The following is a 25029-nucleotide window of genomic DNA, read 5'->3' as shown; positions in this document are numbered from 1 at the left end:
ACTCGCGTTTTTGGCACACTTTTAAGCAAAAACAAATTTTTTTAGTATTTTCATTTGCGGCATTTTTGGATTCGACTATTTCCGCTATTTTGACATTTTGATGTTTTGCCTGCGATCACACACCCATTGGGAGAAAACTCAAAAAACAGGAAAGGTTTTATTGCCGTGAAAATCAGCACCCATTATAAGTTCAATCCTAAGACAACAACACATTTAATGCTAAGAAGAAATTGAATTAAGACTTTTTTGTATGTGTGTGTAGAGAAATTTAATTAAAAAGTTTTCGGCGCAACAATTTTAACTGGAAGTACAACTACAACGCACGACAAACGTATTGCATATGCATAGACACATACATACATTCTCTATATTTGCTTGTGTGAGTAAATTTTAGGAGAGTTGGCTTAAAAAACAGCAATTTAGTGTAGCATAAACTGTGGCAGCTACATAAGAGTTTGGTTTTAATTCCATCTATGCATGTATGTGTGCAGTTATATTTGCGCAGGCATTTTTAACAGATTTTCTTTTTATAATAGCAGCTAAAATTGCAATTTCCATACTGTGCAAAAATAATAACACCTACGGCGTTTGTGAGCTTCGCAAACCAAAAATTAAACCATACAAAAACGTTGAATAAACAACCGAACTGTTTTCTCTTTCACTTTCGCGCTAATATTTTGTTGATATTTTGCAATTCGCGCGTACTCCACGGCTCCAGTGGGTCTGGAGGCGACAGCCGCTCGTCCACAGGATGTTTGCGGCCTGGCGCTGAGGCACCGCGTGGGTGCGTTGACTTGCCGCTACCCTCATCGCCATCGTTAGATTGTTCAGGCGAAATTCTGTAGATGAAATAGAAAGGTGCAAAATTAAATGAATATTTTTTCTTACCACAAACTTTTCATTATCGCCGACCTATTTTTGCGTTTGATACGTGCACTTTTCGCTCGCCGTGCTGCGTCGTCCTGCTGGTATTGACGCTTACGCAGGTGGAATTGTTTCATGGTTGCATGCACCTCCTCCGCTGTTGGGCAATCTTCGCTATCGTCTCGTTCATTGCCTGTTTCGGTTTCTACCTCAGGCTCCTGCTCGATGGTGAGTATGTGTTCTTCGGCCAGAGCAGCCTCGAAGTTGAATTCCTAAAATTTGTGAGGGCAATAATTATGGACGCAATTTGTACAGGGATGAACGGTCGTAAGTCCTATGCATCAAAGCAATGGGAAGATTATATAAGACATGACTGTGGTGATGTGTATAGAGAACTTTTATTTGCGGACAATTTAGTAGCCATTTAAATAATAAAAAAATTAAAAAAAAGCTGACAATGAAACCAAAATAATCAAAAGTTTAAGTAATAGACTTCGAAATAATCGGGCCGTTGTTTCCCAGAGAAGACTTGCATTTTCTTCTCAACATTAATGAAAAAAGAATTACGATTTAAAATACTTTATGAAGTCATAAAGCACTCACAAAAACTTTTCAGAATATAAGCCCCAAAATAATTAATTTGCATTCTCTATGATCAAAAAGCACCGGGTTGACTGTTTTCTTCGATTTCCAAGACGCAGTTCACCATGAGTACCTACCATAGGGTCACACAGTCAATAAAGAATGTTAGTTAATCGTTTTCAGGCGTTTGAGAGATGCTGTACGTCGCAAACGGCCGGAAATGTGGGTAACAATTCATGGATTTTGCATGCTGATAACGCGCCATCGCACCAAGCCTAAATTGTGCTGGATTATTTGACCGAACACCAAGTAAATTCCATCGTGCAAGCACCGTTGTCACCTGATATGGTCCCGTGCGCCTCCTTTTTCATTCTCAAGTTGAAGTTACCACTTCGTGAAAGAAGATTGCAGTCGATAGAGGAGATCTAAGAGAATGCGACGAAGGAGCTGAAGGCCATCAATTCGTCGGCCTACCAGGGGTGCATGGAGGACTGAGTCAAACGTTGGCAAATGTGTGTTGCTTCGGGCGGGTCATATTTTGAAGGAGATAAAATAAATTTGCCTACAATTTAGCTCTGTTTTGTTTTATTTAAACATTCCCGTAGGAGGTAGGGTATGACTGTTTTCTCATATGGCCAATTAAGTGAGCCTATAAGCTATTCCTAACTTCAAAGTGCCCTTTAAGTATTTGCGCTTTCTCAAGTTTCGAAACAATTCCTACACTGTACGTTTTAAAATGATTAGTAATTTGAAACTTCACTTTTCTCAATTATTCGCTGTTAAATTATTCCTAATTTTAAAGTCCAAAATGGGTACACGAATCCCCATTTTGAAGTGCTCTGTAAATTTCATTATTTTCTCAACTTTTCCGTTCAAGTATATTAATTTTTCCCTTTTAAGTGTTCTTAAAGCATTAGCGTATCCTGAAAAATGCCTTTTGAAACTTTACTAAAGTGCACTTTAAGTTTTTGTATCTCTCAACTTTTTGTTACTTTAAAGAATTTTCATTTTCTAAATATTCAATTTTTACAACTGTCTGACGGAGATAAATTTAAAAGTTTAGAAACTGCGACAATCCATCAAAAATCGCCTCACATATCGGCCTGCGAGTTCAACAAGTGGTTAGTTTTAGATGTTAGAATCGAATCGCAGAATCTATTAAAATAAATCGCATTGGACAACCTCCAAAATATACTCACCAGCTCCTCTTCAGCCTGTGGTATGGTATGAGACCACACCGATGGTATCAGCTTATTCGGACTACCGCCAATGGACTCCTTCTTAATTTGAGCCTTCGACAGCGCGCTCTTCGTACGCCGCGAAAGTGATAATTTACCCAAAATTGGTCGACCGCCACCGTCACTCTCCTCAGTATCGATCTCAGCGAGCATTTTTAGAAAATCTTGCAGCTTTTGTGGATCAACAATATCTTTCGGATCCTGGAATAGCGTAGACAAATTTGCGCCCAGTGGAGTGACCAAATCCTCAGTAGGAGCAGCCACTGCGGCTGCAGCCGCACTCGTTATTGCAGTTGCAGTTGTAGTCGGAACTGTTGATTCAGTTGTAGTGCCCATGTTGCCAATTGTTTCTGTCATCTCCATCGTTACAATTGCTGTTGTGTCAGTTGCAGCTGACAACAGCAACGCATTAATGGCTGGCGTTGTTATCGGATGCATTCCCATTGTCTGCTCCACCAAATCCAAGGCTTGATTTGCCAACTGTTGCAATCCAACAAAATATTGTGGATCGTGCATTTCGGGACGACGATCGGCAAGAAAGATTAAATCACGTAGGGGGTCTGGTGCAGGTGGCTGATTTTTCTGCTGCTGCTGCTGTTCTGTTAGTTTACCGTCAGCGCCAGAGCCCGACAGAGAAGTGCGTAGCTCTATGGCTGCACTGGATGCTGGATCATTGGCGAATGATAGCATATCCATTGCGCTTGTCAGATCATTTTGCGGATTCAAGTTATAAGGATCTTTAAGCTTCTTTTTGGTTATCTTGATGGGACTGGAAATTGAGGCACGTCCCCACATCAAGCGACGCATTTGCTCACCCGTCATGCCGCGCTTTTTCAGTGCATTCAATGTTACGCGCCCAACGCGCTGGAACAGTAAGAAATATTTATTTGTGTAAAAGAAAAAAACTATTCGAAAATTAGTGCCTCTCACTTTCCAATTCGATACAGCGCCTTTGCGTTGCTTGGCTCTGGTCTTTGCCTTGCTTTTGATCACCATTACTCCACGCACTTCATAGCCAGAATCGTCAATCGGTCCCAATGGTATTGAATAGGCCTCGAGATAATTTTTAGCATCGGCTTGTGGCACCGCACGTTCCAATGTCACTACGATTTTTGCCCACTGCAAAAACTCATTCATCTATAAAATTGATTCTGTTTGGGTAGCGACGCTTGTTACCTGCTTCATCCACTCCTTCTCGGACCGTTCGATGACTTGGGCATAGGTGTTGCCCATCATGGCGATTAACATATTCAGCAAGAGTATGGGCACAAATATCATGAAGATTACAAACACCGTCTTTGACAGGTTCGGATATGTGGTATTGTTCAAATCGGGGTACTATGCAAAAGAGAAAAATAGAAAATGGATGTAAGAACTACTGACTGAATATCTTTGGTTCTTTTTCACCCTTTTAAATCATCCTTTTTGAAGATTTAGATTAAAATATCCTTTCTAAAAATTTTATTTTATTTTATTTTATTAATTATATTCAAGTACTGCAAAAAAAAAAAAAAAAAAAATTCGGAACAAAATCAGTTAACTCATAAATTATAAAAGAATGTTTTCGGAAAGAAAATTCATTAATACCAACATAAATTATAAAAACAAGTATTATTGAAAAAAAATAATTAATTCATTATTTATCAAAAAAAATGTTTGTAACAAAAATATATTAATAATATTAAAAATATTTTGTAAAAAGAATCTAGTGATACATAAATTATTGTATGAAAATATCATTTTGGAAGAAAGTAATTATTTCAAAAATTACAGTATAGAAATAAGAAAAAAAACTTATTTTTTTAAAAAATCAAATTAATTCGTAAATTATAAAAAACAAAAAGATATTTTATGAAAAAAATACATTAATACAGAAATTATTGTATAAAAAAATATTATTTTGAAAGAAACACCCAATTGATATCTACAAAAATTATAAAGAAATAATTTTAGAAGAAAACTAAGTAATTCTTCAATATCGTTTTGTAAAAAAAATATTTAATCATAAATTATAAAAATGTTATTTTGGACAGAAAGTTATTAGTATTTATTGCAAATGAAAGTAAAACATACAAAATTTGAAATTTACTTATTCTAATATTAAGAAAAATAAATATTTACAATAATTTAACGACAATGGCATGAACCGTCTGTCGATTTATTTTTCGTACAAAACAATTATTCGGTTTCCGGTTTTTAAAACCAGTTAAACCCTTTTATTAAGTAATCTCTGTATCTAGAGGCATATTTAATGAATCGCAAAAGTTTATCCCAATGATCATTTTCCCCATTGAGAACCTCAATCAGCTGTGGATCATTTAAGGTAAACTTTCCGAAAAATACTTTTCTATATTCTCTTAACCCTTAACTGGTATCGTAAATTTGACTAACGAAACTAGTATCGTGGGGGCCGCGCGGCCCCCTATTAAAATTAGATTCTAGGATACAAATGTCTACAATTTTTTTCAAGAATTATTTTGATAGGACAAATAACAAGCTTGTTTTATGAAATTAATAAGTTTTTATTCATATACTTCTTTTAACTTATTTACTACAAGAGATCACAAAATTTGGACAATTTTTTGGTATTTTTTTCTTACCACTATAAAAATAAAAAAAAACTATTATTTCGAAAGTCTTTAGCTAACATATGTATGTTTTCTTATTTCTTATAAAATCAACTTTGAAAAAATAAACTAAAACATAAGTATTTCAACGTATAGTGGGGGTATAGTGGGGTCAGCACGGCCCCCGCAACGTACGTAGCTCCGCTCTGGTAAAAGCTTCAGCGCCGAACGTCCGACACCCGCCGCGTGTCGCGACGTAATGAGATTACCCAAAATGGCAGCCGCGTACTATGCGTAGTTTTTAAGAAATTCAAAAAAATAAAACGCGTGGGGTCTGCGCGGCCCCCACGATACCAGTTAAGGGTTAATATTGGGCAGCGCGCCAGGAAATGTGCTATGTGTTCAAGGCCGCCTCAATTACACATTGCGCAAGTTTTATTTTCTGTGTCAAATCTGTTGTTATCTAAAATTACCATGTCATTTCTAGCCCTCATTATCCACATGTTTGATCCTATATAATTTTTTTTTAAATAAACCAGACCTTTTGACCAATCAAATTTCTTATATATCTTACTAGTACTTAAGGCTTTTTGTATGTAAACATTCATCCTAGTCTGGTTGTGGTTTGTTAAAAGTAATTTTGCATCTTCTCTCCAGCTTTCTGATTGTATGTTGTCTATTCGCGAAATGACATCGATTTTACTAAACAAGTTCTTTAAATCTCTAATCCAGAAGACTTATTTCTTTATAACAATTTTGGATAGATAATGTGGCAGCCGATATTCTGAGTGCATAAAGAAAATTCTGTGCATATATAAGGAACAGTTCTAAAGTGAACAAATGATTTTCTAGCATGCCGGTTTCCAAAAGAAGTATGTATTTCTTTCTTTTTTAAAAGACAAGTCCACGAAGCATTAGTACTATTTTTTGCTGCAGCTTTCAACATGTTTTTTTTTTTAAATTCATCTGAAGTGTTATTTCCACTCCTAAGTAGATATATCGAGACACAGTCAGTAATTTTTCCTTACTATAAAACCACTTCTCCTCTTTACTAAGTTTCCCACCTTTTCAGAACACCATTATTTGAGACTTTGAGCGGTGTACTTTAAGATTCCACAGGTTGCAGTAGCTTTCAAGGTTATTAATCATCTCTTGTAGTTTGCCTGGTTGATCCGCTAACAAAATGATATCATCCGCAAACATTAGAAGTCTAATATTTTACCCTTGTATATTTAATCCTCCGACGGCCGCCGTAGCCGAATGGGTTGGTGCGTGACTACCATTCGAAATTCAGAGAGAGAACGTAGGTTCAAATCTCGGTGAAACACCAAAATTAAAGAAAACCATTTTTCTAATAGCGGTCGCCCCTATCTGCCGTTCGGAGTCGACTTAGAACTATAGGTCCCTCCATTTGTGGAACAACATCAAGGCGCACATCACAAATAGGAGGAGGAGCTCGCCCAAACACCAAAGGGTGTACGCGCCAATTATATTATATATATATATTTAATCCTCCTTCTAAGCTTTCATGTAATCTGTTTATGTAAAGAGCAAATAGTATTGGCGACAATAAGCATCCCTGTTTGACGCCTGAGTTTGTTTGATTCTGAAATTTCTGAGCCATTCCATACAATTATTTTTGTATCACTGTTTATATTCTCTATTAACTTTTCATTAGTTTCGTTGCAAGACCAATATGGTGTAGCTTATATATCAAGGTGTTTCTTGAAACTCTATCAAAAGCCGCTTTAAAGTCGACAAAATACGCGTAAACTTTCTTCTTTTCTTCTTTTAAATGGACAATAGCGGCTTTATTGAATATATTGTCGACTGTGGAGTAATTCCTCCTGAAGCCGGCTTGAAGCTCGTTTGTTACTTGTTAAGATACTGTTCCTTTCAGTCCAAGAGGTTATTCATTCGTTAATTATGCCCATCATAACTTTAGCAATGCAGTTCTTGAATGAAATTCCTCAGTAGTTTCCTACTAGGGCAGGATCTCCTGTTTGGAAGATAGGAAAAACTACGCTGGTTCTAAAGCCCTCGTCTACTTTGCATTTTCCGTGAAGATTTGTGTAAGCACTTGCCATAGACGTAATGAAAGTATCGGGAGCATTTTTTAAGAACTCGTAAGAAATTCTATCAATCCCTGGAGCTTTGTCTAATTTAATTTTGTTTAGCACAGAGCTAACTTCGTCTAGTGAAAAAGCTGCCTCAAGCAGATCGTCAGCGTGGAAGTTATGTGCGCTAATTGGTGCGATAAGCGCTTACGAGGTTTTGGCCGAGTTTAACAAAGCGTGCCAGTCGTTTCATTCTCGTGCCAACCGGCGCCAGTTGGACGCACTAAATGAAGTCAAGTTCTTCTCCACCTGATCTTTCCAACGCAAAGGAGGTCGTCTCCTTCCCCTGCTACCACCAGCTGGTACCGAATCGAATACTTCCAGAGCCGGAGCGTTTGTATCCATTCGGACGACATGACCCAGCCAGCGTAGCCGCTGGATCTTTATTCGGTGCGCTATGTCTATGTCGTCGTAAAGCTCATACAGTCTGCGATATTCGCCGTTGCCAACGTGCAAAGGTCCAAAAATCTGACGCAGAATCTTTCTCTCGAACACTCCAAGCGTCGCTTCATCGAATGTTGTCATCGTCCACGCTTCTGCGGCATACCTTAGGATGGGCATGATGAGAGTCTTGTAGAGTGTTAGTTTTGTTCGTCGATAGAGGACCTTACTACTCAATTGCCTACTTAGTTTAAAGTAGCACTTGTTGGCAAGAGAGATTCTACATTGGATTTCAAGGCTGACATTGTTATCGGTGTTAATGCTGGTTCCTAAGTATACGAAGTCCTTTACAACCTCAAAATTATAACTGCCAACAGTGGCGTGGGTGGCGATACGCGAGTGCGCCGACTATTTGTTTGAAGACAGGAAGTACTTCGTTTTGTCCTCGTTCACCACCAAACCCATTCGCTTTGCCTCTTTGCCCAGTTTGGAGAAGGCAGAACTAACAGCGCGGTTGTTAAGGCCGATGATGTCAATATCATCGGCATACGCGAACAATTGTACGCTCTTATAAAATATTGTGCCTGAGCAATAAGTTCGGGGCTCGTACGATCCTGTCCAACATCAGGTTAAGGAAGTCACACGACAGCGAGTCACCCTGTCTGAAACCTCGTTTGGTATCAAACGGCTCGGAGAGGTCCTTCCTTCTGATGGGGCTGCTGGTGTTGAGCAACGTCATCTTACATAGCCGTATTAGTTTTGCGGGGATACCAAATTCTGACATCGCGGCATACAGGTAACTCCTTTCCGTACTGTCGAATGCAGCTTTGAAGTCGACGAAAAGATGGTGGGTGTCGATTCTCCTTTCATGGGTCTTTTCCAAGACTTCAGGTCTAAAGCCACACCGATAAGGTTCAATCAGTTGGTTGATGATGGGATATTCTTCTTCTTCTTGTCATTAGAAAGTTATTAATATTGTACATAAATTATAAAAAAACAAATAATTTTGAAAAAAATATCAATTTTGTTGATATTTTTAAAATTTTGGGGAAGACAATTTCGTTTTGTCTCTTTGTTATTTGGGAAAAACACCTCCGCTTTTTTTATATTTTTAAAAAGCGCTAAGTTAAGGGGGTAGTATGGTTAATTCGGTGTAAAACAAGCATATTTTTCGAAATTTTTTTTGTCGACACAGTTGATTTATTCAAAATTTTAAAATTACTTCATTATAAAGTCATATTTAAAGAATATTGTGTGAAATTTTCATTGATTTTTATGAAGAAATGAGTTGGTGGCAGCGAATCTTCGCGGACGTCTCATAAAAAAGTTTTATTGCGGTGTCCCTCAGAACTCATTACTGGATCAACTAAAATCAAAAAACCAAATTTATTTCATCAGCTAATAAAGTTTCGCAGGTAACAACGTCGAATTTTTTTTTTTTTTTTTTTTTTTTAATTTTTTAAAGCGCTTTGAAGTCAAAACACCGATTTTTCATAAAAAAAATTTAAAACTTTGTTGTTTTAAAATATGACAAAATTTAAAAAAAAAAAAAAACTCAACGTCATTACCTCGTCAATAAAGTAAAGAAACAAAAAAACCAAATTTGAAAAGAATCGGTGCAGTAGATATGAATCTACAGTGGACACCGACCGTAAAAAAGGCAAGTGTGAGAAAAACGCTTTTAAAGAGTTTCGGCAGCGTGAAATCCGGTTGGAGAGGTAGATACTTAATCCTTTGTGTCTTTGTCAATTTTACTCTAATGCACTTCAAACTTTCACACAATAATCTTAAGATGTTATAGAATAATTAAAAAAAAAAATAAAAAAAATGAAAAAAAAAAAATACCATACTACCCCTTTAAACATGAGTTCAAACTACTGCTCGTACATTGCCTCCATTTACACATCGATCAAATATAACTCGAAAGGTTGTAAGAATCCCAATATTAATAGACATGGATAGAAACTATCCACTTAAATTCTAAAATATGAAAAACAAACGTATAAAACAAGGAACAGATATAAAAAATATATAAAAAAAATTATATATTAAGAAAATATAATAATTATTTTTCAAAATTTCTTAATTAACTTCTCATTATACTCAAGCCAACAAACAAAACAATTTAGATGAATCCACAAACATATCTAAAGTAATTGCATCGCTTGACATGGATCTATTTGCGAAAGCTATCTGAATTTGAGAAATTTCCTCGAGGTGCTTTCATATACCTCCTTTTATACTCGAAGGATTACAATTTTTAAATTGAGCCCAGTTTGATATAAAGATAATTTGAAAACACCGAAACAATGACACTTTGGTAAATAAAATTAATTATTTTCCTCAGTCCAATTCTTTTGGCTAGTTCAGCTATACTTTATGCGCATATGTTTAGGCACCCATGTGATTCTATACTGATTTCCTTAGCCCTTCATTAATTATTTCCTTCATTTCTCTTCATATTGGAAAGTCGTACTATCTTCACAATTAACTTCATTTTCTGTATTTTTAAATCGGGTCGAGTTCCCATGTTTTATCAGCCCTTTTTTAAGATATACCGGCAATAAAGCACTCGCGATCTCCTACTGGGTAATTCCATATTTTCTATGATCTGCGCCAACTTGACATAAAGGATGCCTCTTCCAAATTTGTTTTTTAATTTTCATGAAAACCAGACTTATCAAAAACTTACATTATAATCTCCCAACGTAGTTTGAAATAATGCCATCCATGTGCTTGGAAAAGTGTTAAACATAGTCGACTGAATCTGTGGATGTCCCTTGTAAAGAAAGTAGAAGGCCTGGGAAAACCCACACAATACAATGCAGTATATAATGCCAAAAGTGAACATATCGCCCGTAATCATAGAATAGATCATTGTGACGAAAGGACCAGTGAGGCGGATAGCTCTAAGTAGACAGTAAGAAAAAAATATTCAGCAATCCTTTACGCTAGAAGATGGCTTCTTAGCCCCACTCACCCAGCAAAGAACATCAGTAAAAACCAACTGCCTGGCACAGCAAATATGAGTATAGCCTCCTCGGCATCCGTATCGCCCATCAGGCGACAAGGTATGCAGGCAAGTATTAACAGATTGGAAACTAAAAATATAGCCTTAGCCGGAGCGTGGGTCTGGGAAGAAAAAAAATTCAATTTATCTAAAAGTTTGTGAAACTAAATTGCAAGTAGCCTACCAATTGCTTTAGAAAAGCCGGCAAGCCTTGATTTTTAATTTCATCGCCCTGCTGGAAGATAACGTAGCTCAGCACTCCCGTGATGGTACCAAACTCAGCACAATATCGCACTATTGTCTGCACATCGTAGTCATCGTCTGCACCCTCCTCAGCGAGCTCAACGGTCTTTGAGCCTTTTGCATTTCCATTCGTCGGCGTTTCTTCGTCCTCATCATCATCCGCTACATGAGCTGGCCGCATATAAACCGAGATTGAAAGGCAAACCAAATGTGTTACTAGAATGAGTAGACGTTTTAAGAATTGGTTTTGCGCAAATGTCTTCCACTTCTCCTCTAGCAAACGTTGTATTATACCGCCATCTAACATATCCAAATGCTCCTCTTTGGTGCCATTCAGAATGATGAAGAGCGCCGAGTTCCAATCTGATAGTAGTAAAAGGTTTAAAGGTGTTACGGACAACAGTCCTAAGATAGCTCCGTCTACTTACTAGTACGTCCGTCCGGCAGTAAAGTATCCAAGGCATTGAGCGGATAACCAGAGCAAGTGATGTTGCTGTACCGCCAGAACTCACGCGCTGACAGCTCTAACATCTCGCGAAATACCTCAGCGCGCCCCAATTTGCAAGACAGCGTTAGTGGTGTAAGACCACCATGATTCGCGATGCCATTTTTAGCTGGCGTTTTTGGATGACGCAAAGCATAGCCGAACATATCCTACCGAAAATAAGCTTACATAATTTCGAGGCACTACTCCGATTAGTCACCGCCGCACTCACCAACTTATCACACACTACTACCATATGCAGTATCATATTGCCAAAGGAGTCCTGTGCATCCGGATCAGCGCCACAGTCCAACAACAAATTGTACACACTCTCGTTGGCACAGCAAGCCGCCCACGCTAGCGGATACTCACCCAAATATGCCAGTCCCTCATAATCTGTCGACTTGGCGGGATTGCGACGCTGTTGATCGCGTGGTAAAAAGAAACTACCCACGGCACGTTGATTGATATCCGCACCCGCCTCTATCAGATCGGCCACCAGCTCATTGTTGCTATAGGCAATAGCCAAATGTAGCGCGCTGGCGCCCAAATATTCCTCACCTTCCATCACATCCTGTGCCAGATTGGGGAATACACGTATCAGCACACGCGCCAGCTTCGTGTGTATCTTCGAATCACAAATGATGAGTACGTGTAGTAGACTTTCGCCGAGTGCGCCACGAAACTGCATTTGCCAGCACGCCTTGTGGTCCTCCCACTTGCCGAGTGGATCGTGGCGCGAGAGCGAAGCCTCAATCGGTATGGTTACCTCAGTGTGGTCGCGATATTTCCAACGCAGAAACTCAGCGCGATTGATCACCTGACCTTTGCCATCGTTGTACATGAAAATGCCGAACTGTTCGCGTATCAATTGTTCGACGGCGATCAAACCGCCGGTATTGAGTGCGTCAATAAGGTCGCCACCACGCTTGTAGTCGGCCAGCTTGTAGAGTAGACATTTGTTGGCCGTTGGCGAGGATTGCGAAATGACGGCGTCCAGTATGGCGCCTGGTTTCATTTCCTCTGGCTTCTTGCGCAAACATCTTTTCAGAAAGAATTTCATGCGATTTTTGTTTTTCCGAATAGACTAAACTAAACTAAAACTGTGCCACCTCTGCGGGCAACTCACTTGATGTTATGTAAAAATGTTTAGTCAATAAAGCGAAGGAACTACTAAGCAGCTTAGCAACATTCGTAGTTATGGCAATTTTGTTAATTGCAAGTAAATACATTTTTTAAAGGGAGACCAAGTAAAAGCAAATAAATGCAAGTAAGTAAGAATCGTTTGAAAGTAAGTCTTTGTTTATCGAAGCCAATATTTCAAGTAAGCTTCGAGTGGACAGTAAATGCCCTGGGAACCAATATCGTAATGACTTGGTTGCACTGTATGACAAAAAAAAATTTAAATACATATAAATAAAAAATACAATATTTTTTCTGAGGCTTAGTTAAACAGAAGCTAGCTACATTCTCAGAACCTGCAACATACTCGGAATTTTTAACTGGCCCGCAACACCTGGAAAATTATAGAAAAAAGCAGTTCAACCTAAAAATCAAGTCGAAATTGACAACTTAACTCCAAGTGAAATCCTTGATCTCCTTGCGTTTTTTACTTAATTTTTAAGTTATTAAATAAAACTATTTTTTTTAATTCATATTTTTTTTTTCAAACTTCTTGTGCACTAGGCCGGGTCGACTTGTGGGGAGGCAAAGAAATCGCCTATTGCTCTGTGAAAATCATATTTTAGGGATCAAAATAAGAAACTTTGCCGAAGGAACCATACCTCTAAAACGAATTCTGATGTCCCCAATTTGGGTCGAACTTTTTAGTCTCTTTTCTCCAAAAATGGTTATGTTTTGAAATGATTGTATGGGGAACCCCCCAGGGGAGTTCCAGGGGGTATGCCACTGGCATGGGTGGATCGGCCGTCCAAAGTTAGTGGGGGTCGGTCATACAGTTGGACTCGATTGGAGCACTCTAAATGGGTCAAAGTGGGATTTTTCGTTCGACCCAAATTGCGGGACATCAGAATTCGTTTCAGAGGTATGGTTCCTTCGGCAAAGTTTCTTATTTTGATCCCTAGAATACGGTTTTCACAGAGCAATGAGCGATTTTTAAATCGACCCGCCCTATTGTTCATTACTTAAATGTTTTCAGAATTTTTCTAAATTTATTTTTTCGAATTTTTTTGAAAAACTGTCATAGCTTTCTGATATTTTCAAAAACAGTTTTTCAGATTTTATAAATACAATCGGAGGTTTACCATTGCCTTCCGAGGGGCGACCGCTATTAGAATAATGTTTTTCTTAATTTTGGTGTATCACCGAGATTCGAACCCACGTTCTCTCTGTGAATCCCGAATGGTAGTCAAGCACCAAGCCATTCGGCTACGGTGGCCGCCATACAATGTTTTAATACACAACAATACTACTGTGGGCAAAAAGTAAGGTGAATTTATTGTCAAATTTCGCGGGATTAAAATTTCGCTATAGTTATTTTTTTTATGAGTTGCCAGCACTGTTAATAACATCTGGGCCAACTTTCATGTGAATGTCATTATCAGTAATACATTTACGCTTGTGTTTACCAAACGACCAAGAGTGCATTTTTCGATCCTTACAATGTCTGATTTGATTGAGCAGAGAAGTGCCATCAAATTTTGTTTGCGGAATGAAATTTCGGCTGCGGAAACGTTTAGAATGTTGCAGAAGGCATTTGATGATTAGACCATGTCGCAGAAAAATGTTTATAAGTGGTACAAAGACTTCAAAGAGGGTCGAGAACGTGTTGATGACTTGGAGCGCTCCGGACGACCATCGACGTCAACAGATGACCAACAGGTCAATAAAGTGAAGGAGTTAGTGCTCAAAAATCGTCGGTTGACTGTTAAAGATCTTACTGATATGATCGGAATATCAGAAAGATCTGTGAAAACCATTTTGAAAGACCATTTGGGCCTACGAAAAGTAAAATCTCGTTTGGTACCGAAAGCTCTCAATTTCTTGGAAAAAAGTCGTCGCGTTGATGTGTGTGAAACAATGCTTTCAGAACAAGCTCAAATGCTTCATTACGGGAGATGAGACTTGGATTTATGTTTACGACCCTGAAACAACCGACCAATCAAGCGAATATCGTGCTAAAGGCGAGGCCAGATCGAAAAGAGCACGTCAAATTCGTTCAAAAATAAAGGTCATGATGACAGTTGTTTTCGATTTTCGTGGTGTGGTGCACTATCAATTCCTTCCACCTGGCCAAGCTGTTAATAAGGAATATTATTTGAGCGTTATGCGTCGTTTACGTGAGGCAATTCGTCTAAAAAGATCAGAATTATGGGCCAACAACTCTTGGTTTTTGCATCACGATAATGCACCGTCTCACACTGCACTCGTTCTTCGTGACCATTTCGCCAAAAATTCCACGCATTTTGTTCGCCAACCACCGTATTCGCCTGACTTGGCTCAGTGTGACTTTTGGGTATTCCCAAAACTCAAGAGACCACTCCGGGGAATGCGTTTCGAGTCGATCGAGGAGAGGAGGAGGAGGGCTATACCGGAAATGGACTATTTGGCATATTTCAGGGATTGGAAAAATCGTTGGCATAAGTGTATTTCATCGAGAGGGGATTATTTTGGAGGGGACGAAATTGATTTACAAGAATAAATAAAGATTTTTCATTTTACAACCAAATTCACCTTACTTTTTGCCCACAGAGTAAAGTGATTATTTTTGAGCCGTATACACAATGTTTTCTTCACTCCTCTTAAGTAAGATTTACATTTTGTTGACAGAGTTGCCATATAGTTTATTTTTATTTTTATTTCGCTCTTAATATTTACATATGTCAAAGGAACATTTATAATATTAGTTAGTGGAGAAAGAAATCCATTATTTTCTCGGTAGATGGGTGTAGTGATCGATATCTCGTAAAGTTTCGTTTAAACAATTAAAATTTCGTGCTCGTTGTCAAGTAGACTTTTCACACTAAAAAAATTCGGTTGCTCTATTTTGTTTGTTCCCTTCAATTGTGAGTTACAGGGTGTTAATAATGGAAGTCAACAAAGAGAAAATTTGGCGCATTTTACAGTTTTTCTTTGATAAAGGCGCAAATGCAAGCCAGGTCGCTGAAATTCTAAATGATTTTTATGGTGCCGATACTGCGACAGTTAAATACGTGCGATTTTGGTTTACTCGATTTCGTTCAGGCCTTTTCGGTGTTAAAGAAATTAGCCATAATGTTGATAAAATCACAGAAATGAACGAATTTGACTGGGATGTTGGTAGCCGTAGCATCGCCCAGGAGTTAAAGATCGACCATCAAACAGTTTTAAATTATTTACGCAAAAATAATGGATTTATTTTTCTCCAAGTTAATATTTCATTCAGTTCGCTTAAACAGCCTTTCAACATTATTTACTTAACGTAGTTGTCATTCCATTCTTTATTTTTCATGTAATTTTTTTTTGCAATAAACTAAAAGTAGTTTAAAAGTCTTTTGCAGCCGCATATGTACATAAATTTTGCATGGAAAAGGCAAGCATACCTTTTTTTGTACTTGCAAATAAAATCTAATGAATATTGAAAACTTAATACTACAAAGATCATCACTCGTCAAAAATTTAAAATTACCAAAAATACTTCATTGCCCACTCTTTCTGTGTACTTCCTGCTACTGCCCTAATTTTGTGATCGCTCACAAATTTTTAATTTTTTTTCGCATTCAATTGTGTGAATAAAATGCAAAGCGTTGCCAGGGAAAGATAGAGGATTCAATTGCGCAAAATAAAAAATAAAGAATACGCAGCCACACAAACTTACAACGCCACGTTGCTTTTTGGTTTTTGGCGCGGCCAGATGCGCCAATGCGTTCAATGGTGCATAAATCAACACAATCCACCGTGCTAAAACGTACGTGCTAAAATAAATGTAATTTCAAAAACAACAAAAATTCTTTTGCATCGTCAATTCTATATTAAATACTAAATCATTTTTAGAAACTATTTTTGAACATGGAAAATTGTGTTGGCAAGAGCTTCCAAAAGATTTCAATTGTTTTTACTTTTCTCTACCTTTTTTCACATTTTAATAACAAGTCACGAGTTTTGCTGAAATTTATATTGCAAGAATGAATTCTGACATAGGAAACAAGAAAAAGTGATTGGAAATTTTAAATTTTTCATGTCTGTACAAAGGAGTTACTCACAAGTGCAAATATTTTTAACCAATTTTCAGAAATATAATATTAAATTTATTTGGAAAACATGTAGCAAATAAGTCCAGAAAAAAAGTTACGATAAAGGGCAATTTCTGAGTGTCTAAGGTTCCACATACTAACTACGCTTCTACTGATGGAAATGTAACAGTTTCGGTTATTCGACTGAACTAAAATTATTTAAAATTCTTGCTGACATTTTATGTTAAATTGACAGTATTTGTGAACCAAGCTGTTTCCCTTCTTAAACTGCTTATAGTGGAATATATTTGGGTTATTAAATACGAGTATCAAACATTAAGAGGCGTCTACCATTCGTTGTTTCGCCAACTCTGGGCTCTGCCCACTTGACGAAAAATTTGTATCTGATAGCAACAACAAACTTATCGGGCAAGTTTTGTCGCTAGCAAATATGGTTGTACTATACTTCATAAAACTCATGATGAAAAGAATAATGAGAGGGCACCTATCGTGGTACCGTTACTTTGCTCTCAGCGAATTTGACAATGAGTTACGTCGTTTTAGCTCGAGTATGGCCAAATTACCATTTTCGTAACTTGATTTCGAATTTTTTTTCGTTGCTTAGTCTCTGAATTTGAGTTCTTTCTTCATCACATTTTTCTAGCCTGTTCTAATTAAATGTAATGTTTATAGTTTGGTGAAATTTATAATAATTTTTTTTTTACATTAGTTCAATAATTCACTCAGTTTTATTTAGCTTTACTTTTTTTAACATCTGGTCGCATTGTCCGCGATTGCAGTTGTTTTTGGTGTTCTTCTGCTTTCAGCAGTTAAATCTCGCTCTCTCGCTACTGCAGTGTTGCCTAACTTTGGATATAAAAAACGCACTAAAATGCCCATTTAAAGAAAATAAAATACCAAATTTTTATTGAATTAGAACTTTGCGTGACAATTTGTCTTTAAAATGCGCTTTTTTTTTAAATAAATGTGTTAAAGTTATGTACAAGTTAATTTATGAGTTTTTTGTTAAGATAACGACTTTTTTGCTATATTTGAATTATGTAACAAGATAAGGTATTCTTTTTGTAAAAATTTCGTTATAGTTTCTTCAGTATTTTCTGGTATTTTTTTGTTTATTGTATTTTTACAATACTCTTGATGCCCTATGTTCCACTAACGATTGAGGACCGGAAGAAACTATTACACCTCTATTGTTTTAGTTCGCGTTCAGTAAATTCAAACGCCTTTTAAAATGTGTAAAAAGGTTTTCGATGTTAAAAAGAGTTGGGAGAAGAAGATTAAATATGCTCCTTTATGCATAACATTGAAAGGAGCAAAAAATAAAATTTGCACTTTCGAATTATCAAATTTTATAAGAGTGAACAAATTTTCATTAGCACTAAAGTCTTCTCAGAGTGGCCTTTTTTAACCTTTTTTGATTTAATAAAATAGCTTTTTTTTAACTTACAGTTTCGGTAGCTTTGAATTAAAAAAAAAAAACAAACACGGAACTTAAACATTTTCGCATTTTGGGTATAAAAAAGCACTAAATTTACTGCGAAGTGCAAATGGTTGGCAACACTGCACAACTCGGCAAACGTGACGTCATGCACTCTTGATGGGCTCAATTTTCTTTCTATCCTTCTCGCATAAAACTGCTATAACTCATAATTTTCAATACTGCGAACCCACTTTCAAAGGCGTTTCATTAGGCCCCGTTCATACAGGGAAGCCGCCCTGTTTGTTGTTGTTGCTGCAACTTTGCGAATTCTTTGCCTTCAATTTTTCAGCTTTTGGTTTGTAGTGAATAATATTAACATTGAAAGGGTGTTGAGCACAAGCATCGCAAGTAACGATTTGAAGCAGCAGTGGTTTCCCTATATGAACACAGTCTTACTAATACGCATTAATTGCTCCCAGGGAAATATAATTTTTACAGTGCTGCCAACATATGTTCATTTCTACCACTTGCCTCATCTATTCGCCACTCGCTATCGCTTGGCCTATAGTTACAAATGAGTGGGCGAATACCCCGTTCTAAGTCGTACAAATTCTTTCGTTTTGCTTTTAATGGGCCATAGTGCACTGAGGGACTGCAGTGGATGTAATTGGTGGCAGACCGCGAGCAAGCACTTCAGGAGCTTCATTTCAAATCCCCAATCCAAAATAGGGACAAGAGTCACTCCGATTAGGTGCACGAGTTTTGTTCTTGCCAGAGCGGCACACGTTATCGCAAAAACGCCAGATGCTTGATTCTATTTATCCTAATTTCCTGAAATCATATCGAAGACTACAATATCACTCAATGTAGGTGGTAGGAGTTCGTGGGTTCAGGAGCCTAATTGATGCTTGCAAGAATGACACTTGCCTGCCACTGTTTTGGACTTTCGATTCTGTGTCTTAGAAATTTGGCGTTAGTAATTTAAAAACGGCGGCTGCCGTAGGCGATTGGGTGGTACGTGACTACTATCCGGAAAGGCGTAAGTTCGAGTTCCCTTGCGTGAAACATGAAATAGGAAAGAAAGTGTTTTCTAATAGCGCTCGCCCTTCGGCAGGCAATGGCAAACCTTTGAGACTATTTCTGCTAGGAAGAGCTTATCATAAAAAATATCTGCCGCTCAGAGTCGGCTAAAAACACGCACAAATAGGGGGATGAGCTTGACCAAACACCCACACAGGGTGTACGCTCGAATTATATATATAACTTAAGAAACAAAAATGTTATCCCACGTGAAAATAATTTTTTATTTTCATATGTAATTTCTACTACACTCAATAGTTTTATCAATTTATTATGGCATGCAATTTTTCAACTTTTGCAGAGTGACACAACTTTCAGCTCTTTAATTGTTCCATATCGCTTATTTTCTCACACTGTCCCCACAAAGTAGATCGGAGAACATACCGTCCAGTGAAGCAACTCAGTATTTTTCATCTGCTTGATAGGAGCGAAATATACTGTGGGCAAAAAGTAAGGATAATTTATTTGCAAACTTCGCGGGATTAAAATTTCCCTCTAGTTATTTTTTTATGACTTGGCAGCACTGTTAATAACATCTGGACCAACTTTCATGTGAATGTCATTATCAGTAATATATTTACGCTTGTGTTTACCAAACGACCAAAAGTGCATTTTTCAATTTTTACAATGTCTGATTTGATTGAGCAGAGAAGTGCCATCAAATTTTCTTTGCGGAATGAAATTTCAGCTGCGGAAACGTTTAGAATGTTGCAGAAGGCATTTGGTGATTCGACCATGTCGCAGAAAAATGTTTATAAGTGGTACAAAGACTTCAAAGAGGGTCGAGAACGTGTTGATGACTTGGAGCGCTCCGGACGACCATCGACGTCAACGGATGACCAACAGGTCAATAAAGTGAAGGAGTTAGTGCTCAAAAATCGTCGGTTGACTGTTAAAGATCTTACTGATATGATCGGAATATCAGAAAGATCTGTGAAAACCATTTTGAAAGACCATTTGGGCCTACGAAAAGTAAAATCTCGTTTGGTACCGAAAGCTCTCAATTTCTTGGAAAAAAGTCGTCGCGTTGATGTGTGTGAAACAATGCTTTCAGAACAAGCTCAAATGCTTCATTACGGGAGATGAGACTTGGATTTATGTTTACGACCCTGAAACAACCGACCAATCAAGCGAATATCGTGCTAAAGGCGAGGCCAGATCGAAAAGAGCACGTCAAATTCGTTCAAAAATAAAGGTCATGATGACAGTTGTTTTCGATTTTCGTGGTGTGGTGCACTATGAATTCCTTCCACCTGGCCAAAGTGTTAATAAGGAATATTATTTGAGCGTTATGCTTCGTTTACGTGAAGCAATTCGTCTAAAAAGACCAGAATTATGGGCCAACAACTCCTGGTTTTTGCATCACGATAATGCACCGTCTCACACTGCACTCGTTCTTCGTGACCATTTCGCCAAAAATTCCGCGCATGTCGTTCCGCAACCACCGTATTCGCCTGATTTGGCTCCGCGTGACTTCTGGTTATTCCCAAAACTCAAGAGACCACTCCGGGGAACGCTTTTCGAGTCGATTGAGGAGATAAAAGCTGAATTGAAGAAGGTGCTGATGGCTATACCGGAAATGGACTATTTGGTATGTTTCGTGGATTGGGAAAATCGTTGGCATAAGTGTGTTTCATCGAGAGGGGATTATTTTGAAGGGGATGAAATTTAGTTACAAGAATAAATAAAGATTTTTCATTTTACAACCAAATTCACTTTACTTTTTGCCCACAGTATATGTCGTCGTAAAGCTCATACAGCTCATCGTTCCGTCGTCTACGATGTGCGCCGTTGCCACCGAGCAAAGGTCCAAAAATCCTGCGCAGAATCTTTCTCTCAAGCACTCATTTCGGTGTTGTTGAGTGTTGATTTTGTTCATCATGATTAGATAAAGATGAAACACCATAACCGACCCCTAGAGATGGCCTTCACCCCAAGAGGATTCTCCTGTCTATTTGGTGGGATATGGCCGTTATTGTTTATTATGAACTTCTGGAACCAAACAAGACGATAACTGCTGATTATTATTCCCATCAGCTATCAAACCTGTATGAGGCACTTAAAAAAAATCGACCGTCTTTAGTGAATAGACGCAAAGACACGACAACGCAAGACCTCATACCGCAAGGCAAACATTAGGCAAGCTGAACGAGCTCGGATGGGAGCCAACGCCGCTTCCACCATACTCTCCGGATATTTCACCTTGTGATTATCACCTTTTCCCTGGACTTCAATCCCGTATGAGTAACAAGAACTACTCCTCAAAAGAAGCAGTAAAAAGGGATATCGAAGTGTATTTTGGCTCTAACGACAAAACATTTTTTGAGCTGGGAATTAAAAAATTGCCTAAACCTTGGGAAGACATTGTAAGTAATGAAGGAAAATATATTATTGATTGACTGAAAATGCAGAACTAGCAGCGCTGTTGTTAAGGCATAATCGGTAAATAAGAAAATAAAGAAATTATTAAAATAAATGCAATGCCTTTCCTGTAGCTGTAACAAAACCAGAATACAATATTTCATACGTTAAAATGGTTCCCAAATTTGCTTTTACGATATTAACTTATTTATGATATATATGTTTTCCATATGTGTATGTATGTATATATGTATGTACATTTTTCCACTATTAAAGTCATATGCCTTTCTTGAGGCAAATCTGCACAATTCCAAATATTAAATTTTGCCTCAAATTTAATCCGCTCTGAAAACACGTGCGTCGTTGCACTCACCTACTAAACTCTCCTCCTTATGAGGCCAATTTTACTTTCCTCGTAGAAAATATTGATAATTTATTTAATGATAGTAACACTAAAATCTCGGCAATTTATGCAAGCACTCTCGAAATCCTATCTTTATGTATATTAGAGTTGAACTCAAAATCATATCTTTTGTATGCCCCAAATATGTTGCACTATAAATGAAGTTGCACATGTGGAGTATAGTGACAGTGCCGGCAGTTGAGCAGGTGCTTTCACCAGGTAGGTTAGTTGGTTGCCCACTTGGATGCAAAATTTCTTAGTGGCTGAAGTTGTGGGGTTGGATGGAGCTGGATTGGAGGAGTCCATTGTTTCCGTTCCCGTTTTTATGGTACTTTTCGATGTGTCTGCAAATGAGGTAGTCACGTGCAAGTGAAATGTCGGTGAATCTGTAAGTATAGTGAATGCATATGTAATAATCTCACTCTACTATGTACATATATGTATGTATATGTTGTGTGTATGTGTGTACTAAGGTATCCGAAGTTTGGCAAGTAACCGTAGCACGTTGCATAGAAATAATTTGTGTACATGCCACTCTAGAAAACCACTTACCTGAATAAGTTTGTGTGTATGTGTGGGTGTCTGCTTTAAATGTTTTTTACATCCTGAAGTGGTAAAATTGATTTTAGTTAAGGCGAGGGTTAAAAAGTTTCGTGTGGGATATGAAGGCGAGAAAATGGTTAAGATTTGACGCGGCCGCTTGGCGAAAGGATCTAAGGGTGGCGAAAATAGTTTACAGGCGAAAATAGTTTGGCGGTGAAAATGACGCTGCTACCTGCTATGCTTGTGTATGTAATCCAAAACGAAGTTAGAATGATTGTGAAGTAGATGTTTACTCGTATAGCGCAGTTTTTATACCCGCGCACTTGTGCACAAGGGTATTACAATTTTGTTCACATAACGGTTGTATGTAACAGCATAAAGCTATCGAGATAGATATACCTATAGTCGGATTCAGGCGGTTAGTTGACGACATCTCTTGGGTTGTAGCCGAATCAACTGAATTATATGTAGGTATATCCTCAATTTGCGTGTAATTTGTTCTTGAATTTTGAAATTTGAGTTGCTTAGAGAATATGTCTCCATATTGGTCATTTTGCAACTCGACACGCATGTTCTTGCTTAAGCGTAATATCTTGACATGTTTCCACAAATTGGAGGACTTTAAACATGTATTGAGTTCGTCAGCTGGCGTTGATCGTGGAATCACTGGCAATGTTTGACGCAAATCTCCTGCTAATAAAATCATTGCACCACCAAATGACTTATGATTGCTCCGTAGATCTTGTAAAATATGTTTGTCTTTTGTTATTTTTAAAATATGTTTGGATTTGTTCAGCACTGCATGACGATTCTTTATCGGAGGAGTTGCCTCCCTTGGCCGAAAGCGAACACTGTTTTTTCTAACGAGAATATTTTTCAAATTGAGCAATTCGTCAAAGCCCAAAACGATAGGGTTTATTTGACCGACCGTTCATATGAGAATTTAAACCATCGATTGACCACCAGAAGGCATCACCCATCACAGGTAATGGTGTGGGCCGCTGTAACCGCAGTTGGGCACTCTCCAATCGTTTTCATTGAGTCTGGCGTTAAGTTAAATGCGAAATATTACCGGGAAAGTATTCTGTAGGTTGCTTTGAAGCCGCGGGCAGAAAAATATTTCAGTGGCAGATCATGAACGTTTCAACAGGCCTCGGCACCGTCTCAGAAAGCTCGAGTGAGCCAAGAGTGGCTAAAAAACAACGTTCCGAACTTCATAACGTCCATACATTGGCTCTGAAATTCACCAGACACAAATCCGATGGATTATTCTCTTTAGGCCATTTTGGAGAGCAAGGTCCAAAGTAAATGATTCACCAGTCTCAAGACGCTGAAAAAAGCCATTGCCCGCAAGTGGGCCAAAATACCTGCAAGTCACATTCGAGCAGCTTGCGATTCGTTTCTGGACCGTCTCAGGGCCATAGTCAAGGCAAAAGGTGGTCATATCGAGCAAAAGTAAATTGATTCTAAATTTGGTTGTATTTTCACACATTTTTTACTTTGAATTGAATAAAAGGAGTTTTCCAAACTAAATTTATGGTTGTTATTGGAGCAGGATTAACTGGTGGAGTGACAGTCCTTGGCCGGATATAAAACCAAGTCATTCCGGTAACGTAACCGTGGGAACGTGTGAATTTATGATATTTTTAATTGGTTACACTTCGAGTGCGGGACCCTGTATATTGCGATATAATATGACTCACGGAAGGCATATATCGGAAAAAACGTCAGAACTTTTCACTTCACCTAATATCTAAGTTCATTACCAAAATAAGTTTCACTTCTTGTACGCATACGAACTCCTAAACGCAATAGCATCAAGTGTCTAGCGTCAAAGTGTTATATATACAATACATGCACACGTACACCAATACGTATATGTTTAGTAAATGTCTGTGTTAATTTTCCCCATTGGCCATAAGTCGATGGCTAATTTAATCCTTAAATGAAAGAGAAGAAAGTGGTAAGGAAAAGATTTCCTGCAAAAACTGCAATAAAAATAAAGAAGAAATATGCAAAGGCGAAGCAAATAAAAAGGCCAAAAAATCACCTTCTTGTTATGCCTGAAGCAAGAAAAGTTTGAAAGAAGGCTGCAGTCAAAACAAAATATAAAAAATCTGTATAAAAGAAGTCGATGCAATCAAGCGTGCGTGCGTGCGTGCGTACATAGGCCGACTTTCAGCAATTCGTGCATACGGCAATCGTAACAAGGCGGCAAAAAAAAAAAAAGGAATGAATTTAAGCGATTGCGAGGAAAACCGAGACTGCAGAAAAAATAACAACTACAATAAAGGCAAAAGCCGCAAGGTAAAACATGCACGAAGGTAAAAAAAGGTACAATTTTATTTTTGTTTGCCAATTTAGTTTCATTCCCTCACTTTTATTAGCGCACCCCACTATTCACACTCTTACACACACATAGAAAATCAAGAAAGTAAAAGTGAAGGCCCAACACAAAGTAACGGCTTTCGTCTCATCACTCGGCCCATTGAAGAGCGCAACATGCTTCAATTTCTCTGAATTCAACTAAAGGCAATTTGCCAG

General features: G+C 37.9%; 1 protein-coding gene across 1 annotated transcript; it reads right to left on the bottom strand.

Moving 5' to 3' along the window:
- Positions 1 to 307: 307 nt before the first annotated feature.
- On the bottom strand, positions 308 to 12549 carry LOC128856373 (uncharacterized). The gene is made up of 10 exons (XM_054091673.1): positions 11719 to 12549; positions 11431 to 11656; positions 10944 to 11365; positions 10730 to 10881; positions 10442 to 10658; positions 3861 to 4022; positions 3615 to 3803; positions 2646 to 3548; positions 913 to 1136; positions 308 to 839 (listed from the first exon to the last, which is right to left on the bottom strand). Exons 1-10 carry the CDS (start codon positions 12547 to 12549, stop codon positions 659 to 661), a joined length of 3507 nt encoding a protein of 1168 aa, XP_053947648.1. The 3' UTR covers positions 308 to 658.
- Between the last annotated feature and the right edge of the window lie 12480 nt (positions 12550 to 25029).

This window comes from Anastrepha ludens, chromosome 3 (genome assembly GCF_028408465.1).
Source record: "Anastrepha ludens isolate Willacy chromosome 3, idAnaLude1.1, whole genome shotgun sequence".
NCBI classification, from domain to species: domain Eukaryota; kingdom Metazoa; phylum Arthropoda; class Insecta; order Diptera; family Tephritidae; genus Anastrepha; species Anastrepha ludens.
This window is presented reverse-complemented; position numbering and strand designations above follow the sequence as displayed.

What these genes read in the sequence shown, in the direction of transcription:
- LOC128856373 (XM_054091673.1), bottom strand. Translation starts at nt 12,549, where the DNA reads ATGAAATTCTTTCTGAAAAGATGTTTGCGCAAGAAGCCAGAGGAAATG. An exon ending in TTACTGATGTTCTTTGCTGG is followed by an intron (nt 10,659 to 10,729) that starts GTGAGTGGGGCT and finishes CTGTCTACTTAG; the next exon opens with AGCTATCCGCCTCACTGGTC. An exon ending in CACAGGCTGAAGAGGAGCTG is followed by an intron (nt 1,137 to 2,645) that starts GTGAGTATATTT and finishes CACAAATTTTAG; the next exon opens with GAATTCAACTTCGAGGCTGC.